Genomic DNA, 6,000 nt, shown 5'->3' with positions numbered 1-6,000 from the left:
AGATTTCTGAGGAGGCCAATTTTAACCAAAAGTAATGAATTATAAACTAGAAAGGATACCTCAGGTTTAGAAACATGTTTTATAAAACAATTTGGTGTTTTTCAAATGGTCTTCTAATATGGAAATAAAATTTTTATGTACAGTATCAGTTGATTTTTAAAAAGGAAATTTTGTGCAAACATTTAGAAATATCACATTGGTTTCAGGTAAAAAGTGCCAACCTAGAACTATCTGGAAAGACCACAGCGCCTGTTACCTAACTGCAGGCTCCCCTCCGACTGACCCCAGCTGCTCCCAGGCGTACCGTCCTCCTCCGGCACAGCAAGTTAAAACCCTCCCGCTGCTGCTTCGCACTGACAAGGATCCCCACACAGTTCCTTCAGCTTCCACAGCTGCGCCAGCTCCTGGGGCGAGTACTGCGGGGAGGACAGCATTCCTGTCTCACACGTCTTCTCACACAGCCACAGGCCGTCCTGGCAAGAAACCAAACCAAAGTGAACTCGGAGCCGTGGAAATGAGCTTGAAGGCTCCAGGGAGGGTGGGGGTGGGGGAGAGGATTCTAGGTGCCTGCGTGTGCGCGTGTTTAATTTAGAAAACAGAACCCATGTCTCAACCTTGACCCTGGGTGGGATGGAAAGGGTTTGCCCTGAGCACCTGGAACCCCAGCCTGCCCTTAGCTGGGGTCCCGTTCGCCAGCAGTGCAGTCGGAGATGGTCATAGCCTTCGGTGCGAGGCAGAAAGCAACATCAGTCCTCTTTGTAGAGAACATTTTAAATACTTCCTTTTCAAGGACATGAGGTCACACACACAAGTCTCTAAACACATCAGGAAACCAGCTTCCTGAGCTACGGTCTGCAGACACACCTGCCCACAAAGACCCACCAACCCCAGCTACCACAATGATCAGACGCAGAAAATGATGTTCAGCGTTCGACAAGTCAAAGCTGGGACTTTGGGAGGACGCAGGGCGGTCACGGCTGGCCCAGGAGAGAGGGTTCATCCCTGTGCACCCCTGACGCGAGCGGGGCCTGCTCTGGGCCCAGGTGCCGCACAGGCTTCCTGCCCCACCTGTCCCTGCGTGTGCCTCTACCCCTTGCACCTTCTGTGGCCTAAGTGGAAGCTGCAGGAATCGGAAATTCCCCAGAAAGCCTTGAGCTGAAGCCCAGCTTCGTGCCTGCCTCTCTTCCCAGCGCCCCTGTTCCCATTTCCAGCCTCCGGAGATTCCTTCCTTCCTTTTTTCCCTGGCCCAGCGGTCAGGGGATTTCCAGGAGCACCTTCTGGTACTTACATCCGGGGTTCCATCTGCATCAGTCAGAAGAGCTGAAGGGTCCCTGGACCATCACGCTGCTGGGAACTTGCCAGCGGATTCCTTAAGATCTTTTTTTTTTGAAGTGATCTCTGTGCCTAACATGGGCTCAAACTCATGACCTTCAGATCAAGAGCTGCAGGCTCCACTGACAGAGCCAGCCAGGCGCCCCTGACTCCTTATATTTTAAAGCTACAAAGAACTTCTAATGAAACATATAAAAACCTAATTCTCTGTGGGTGGGAAAACTTCCATCTAAAACATTTCTTTTAAACTCAGAAAAGTATGCGAACACGGGTGGATGACTGTGAGCTGAATCGGGCTCAGCCCTGCTGCTGGACCTTCCGCTTGCTGTTCCTGCCCAATGTCTGACCCGGGCACCTAACTCCCTCACACTCCGCAAAGCCCTGGGGCTGGCCCCGCCAGGCTCGCTTACCTGGTAGCGCGCAGGTCCTATGGCTGCCATCCAGATGCCCATGCTCACATCTTCACCCTGTATGCACCCGTGAGTCAAAATGCAGAAGCTGAAATGCTGCGTCATCTCTAAACACGATGCCACACGTTCCCATAAATCATCTTTCCACTTGTTCTGTAATTATTCTACCGGGAAATGCCAAGTCTACCACTTGTACACAGAGGGAAACCTAGTGGCCGTGGACACCCGGCAGCTGACATGCCTACACACAAGATGGCGAGGGGCCGGTCGGCCACCCTGAGGCCCCGCGCCGGCAGCATGAGCGCTACAGTGGCTCCGGTCGCCAGGTGGGCTGATGAGTGGAATCCACAAAAGGGAAGCCCGTGCTTTACAGCCTTCCTCCTTGTGACTGTCAAGCTTTTGGTTCCTCCAGGGACTACCCTTTTAAGTACTGCCCGAAAACCTATTTAGTACGCTCAAAAAAAGATTTTAGGAACAGAATTTAGAGCCAGGGTTTGGAGGCCATGGCTGTGTCCCTGACCTCAGAGGGGCACTCCCCCCAGGTGCGCTGCTATGTGCTCAGAGGTCAACACTGGGCTGGACGGGACTCGGCGTGAAGAGTACACAGTTGGGGTGGAAATCCGAACTCACCTGATAGGTCTTCAGTCTGCCCGCGTTGCCGGCGAGCCAGTGCACAATGTCCCTGGAGATGACGTACCCCGAGCCGCAGGCAAAGGCTGGGTAGGCAGGACTGGGGTACTCCAGCTCCTGCCACTTGCCGGTTCGGTCCACGGCCCAGTTCAGTCTGAAACTGAGAGCCAAAAAGAGGTGGCTTCTTTGTGTTGGTGTGACAGCTGTCCTACACTACGAGCCGGGGCCCCTTTACGATCACTACAAAGGACTAAGCTGTAAAAGCAGGGAAAGAAGGAACATTTCTTTTTTTTTTTTTTTGGTCTAAGGAAAGGCATCATTTACCTAGCAGGTGTGTGACATGAAAGACTGGTGCATCACATTCTCTAAGTTACATCTGTGGTTTCTGAAAGTACCAGAGCATCATGTGTATATACGCTAAAGACCCCGAATCCGAAGGAATTCTTCCTTCGCTGAAGCAACGGCGAAGTTTCAGAAACGTGTCACAACTCTCTTCTAACCTACCCCGTACAGCTCCTCCTCACACGAGCACCGTTACTTCTAGGCCGTGACGATGAGAGCCACACGGTCTTCCCCTTCTCATTTACCTTAGCCCAGGCTTCCGGGTCTGCAGATCTCCCCTGCTAACGCCCAGGGGCCCAGGGGCCCAGGGGCCCAAGGTGGGAGGCTGCCCATCTCAGCCACATTTTGCTTGTGAAAAACAGCTTGTGTGTTTGTCATTTTAAATTAATTCCTTTTGATCAGGTACATGAAGCCGAAGAGCGAACAAGGTTTAACTTACTTTCCCCACCAAAAATTAGGCCCGTCCAGATTCTTGTGGGTAATCCTATTAAATACAGCCTCCAAGTCTATGTAACAGTCGTCGTCTGTCTTCAGCAGTAAGTCAAAGCTGGTTGTTTCCACGGTCCTGTTGGCAGAAGGGAAAACGGGAGTCAGTGCATCTGTACCTCCGTACAAGGAGAGGAAGAGATGCCGCCGTGGTGACATCACCACCGTTTTATTGGAGGACCGTCCCTGGACGACCTGCACACTTTCTCTGTTTCTCCGAGGCTGAGAACGTGCTCAGAACACTGCCACCAGCGACTGCGTCCTCACTCGATACTCACTGAGTGTAACACAGAGAAGCACCAAGCAGATCTGAAGAGTGAGGACGAAAACACAATAAACTACAGACCTGGCTTAAGTGGAACCTACACGCAAACAAATGGTTCTGTGACCTTGTTCCCATCAGGCTGGCAAACATGCCAACCCTGGCACTTAGGTTCTTCCCGGGGGCCCAGGGTGTGGGGACAGGTGTCCTCACAGGCTCTCCCACGGAACCCTGCTGCACAAGATGCCCTACTGTGCCACGAGTTCCACTCCACTCAGAGAGCTAATGGTTTTTAAAACACTGAGCTGTAACATAGAAACAGACTTCCCCAAAAGAAATGATTCCCCGCAATTAAACTCTTATAAATGACCTTTAGGAAGGCGCAGGAGAGTGACTTCATTTACCCAGACATGTCGGGGTGAGCAGAGACAAAACTGACTTCATTCCACACTGTCAATCCCTGTCCATCTTGGATTAAAACAAAACAAAACAAAACAAGCCCAGAGTAGTCTTGCTAGGGAACCAAATGGCAGAAATCTGAATAAAAGAAATCTGGAGAAAGTGTTTTTCGGTCGAAGAATGGTGAATTTCACAACAGGTCCACACCAAAGTGCATGACCCCGTGATTCTGAAGTTTACTTCTAATTAATAGCACAGGAGCACATAATATTTGCTCATCAGGAGGAACCCTGTGATAAAGGACACTGCGGTCACTGAGGAGTCACCCAAAGAAAGAATGCCTAGTGCCGCTTTCATTACAGCATGGACGGTGGACAGGTGTCACAGGCGGGGAGGGAAAGGAGTGGGTCCCCAAGTCCAGGTCCATTAGCCTGTCACCAGTGATTCAGGTGGCATTGATGACTAAGATCTTAGAGATGCACAAGGAGTACAGGAGATTAGACTTAACACTGAAGGTAACAGATAAACTACACTGAACTTCCATAACCAGGAATCCGCTCCCCAGAGAAAGTCCTAGAACCCCACAATCCGGATTTCCCACTTCCTGGACCTCCATTCCCACCCTTCACTGAACTCTTTCCATTCCTGCCTTGGCCCCCTTACAACAAGAACCCCTCTCAGGGGCCTTGAGCTAAAGAAGGTTCTTTTTCTCGGTTCAGTTGTCCAAACACAACCCTGATATTCTAGACACCCCGATTTCCAGCTCTTACTTCTATCTGCCCTCTAGCCACAGGGTGTTTCCAAAATTATATTAATTTGCCCTAGCTATGAGACATGACCTTCCGTAAATGAATCCGGACTACATCCATCCACTCTGCCCAGGGCAACAGGCAAGAGAGAGCGACAGACTTCGCTCACCAAGAAACGAGCTTCCTGATCCAGTTTTAAAAGACAAAGATGTGGAAACCTCTAGATTTAGGCTAGACAGAGACAGCTCAGGTTCATTCTAGGGTGGACAGTGTCACAGGGCTCAAAAGCAAGTAAGTGGACCCCAGAGTGACTAATCTTGTTAACTGTACAAATATGTAAATAATAGTAGTTGTTATTGTTGCTGCCATCAGTCGCATAAAGGCAGGAATGACAACCCAGGTGGAAGAAATGCTGAAGGGTTGGGAAGTTACAGGAGAATCCCAGGGCTTTGCATTTCATCTTGCAGAAAAGGTTTGGAATTAGGGCAAGTAGTTCTCGAATGTGTAGAGTAGAGGATGGAAACAGAATGTGCATGTTCTAAAGAGAATTCAGACCAGTAACCTGGGTTCGGGGGAGCTGTACTTGGGTCATGTAGGTCTGCAGGTGTGATCGCCACTGAACACGGGACATTTTCAAACTCAGTGATTTTCATCTGGTGTTGGCTTGAGGCAACCAAGACAATGACTCAGAGGACTCATTTTGACTCAGAGAGAATGGAACAACTCGAAATGAGAGCGACTTTTGCCCTATTTTTGGTAAAGATCATTAACATCACAGATCTGCTCATCTGAATGACAAAGCAGCAGAACTTTAAAAGGTCAATCCTCACGAAGAACCAGGACACAACACATCACATCCCAGGTGTTGAGGGGTTCTGGGGTTGGTTTAAAAAAAAATGCAGGGGTCTAATGTTAATAAATTGTTCCTACATCCAAAAAACAGTAAGACAAGTTCTACCTACCTCACATTCTAACCACCTACCATCTGTAGAAGTTCAGCAATTTCGCAGGGACATTTCGGTAAGTGTCCACGACATCCACAAAAACAATGTCGTCATAAACGCTGCTTTCCTCCCTCAGTAGGGCATCTTCCCTGTGGAGGTTACTTATGTGGTCAAGAAGTCTTCGAGGGCGAGAATGGAGGTTCTGTAAGAGTGCGTCACCTTCTACAAAGGAAAATCAGAGATGGAGAAAAATGCTGTTGCAAACGTGAGACCCAGCACATGAACACTCTGTACACTCACACCCTCTCCCCGGGGGACCCAACAGAAAGCAGCAGGAGGCCCCTGAGCTGGGCTCCAGGCCCTCCTGCCCCTGCGCGGATCCACAGCCACTTTCCTGCAGACAGTCCTGTGGCGGCCCCGTCAGGCCGTGGGAGGCAGCGGGTCCC

At 50.1% G+C, this 6,000-nt stretch overlaps 1 protein-coding gene across 1 annotated transcript in view; it reads right to left on the bottom strand.

The window, feature by feature from the left end:
* Positions 1-319: 319 nt before the first annotated feature.
* B3GALNT2 (beta-1,3-N-acetylgalactosaminyltransferase 2) overlaps positions 320-6,000 on the bottom strand; it is a 57,827-nt gene continuing 52,146 nt past the window's right edge. Inside the window, exons 8-12 of the mRNA XM_059397281.1 lie at positions 5,593-5,776; positions 3,154-3,279; positions 2,373-2,532; positions 1,743-1,799; positions 320-473 (exon numbers count right to left, since the gene is read on the bottom strand). Coding sequence (XP_059253264.1) covers positions 327-473; positions 1,743-1,799; positions 2,373-2,532; positions 3,154-3,279; positions 5,593-5,776 — 674 coding nt within the window. The 3' untranslated portion in view covers positions 320-326. The remainder of the gene's footprint in view (positions 474-1,742; positions 1,800-2,372; positions 2,533-3,153; positions 3,280-5,592; positions 5,777-6,000) is intronic.

The sequence above is a fragment of the Mustela nigripes genome, chromosome 4 (assembly GCF_022355385.1).
Source record: "Mustela nigripes isolate SB6536 chromosome 4, MUSNIG.SB6536, whole genome shotgun sequence".
Classification (NCBI taxonomy): domain Eukaryota; kingdom Metazoa; phylum Chordata; class Mammalia; order Carnivora; family Mustelidae; genus Mustela; species Mustela nigripes.
Note: the sequence above shows the minus strand (reverse complement) of the source record. Positions and strands in the feature narration are given on the sequence as shown.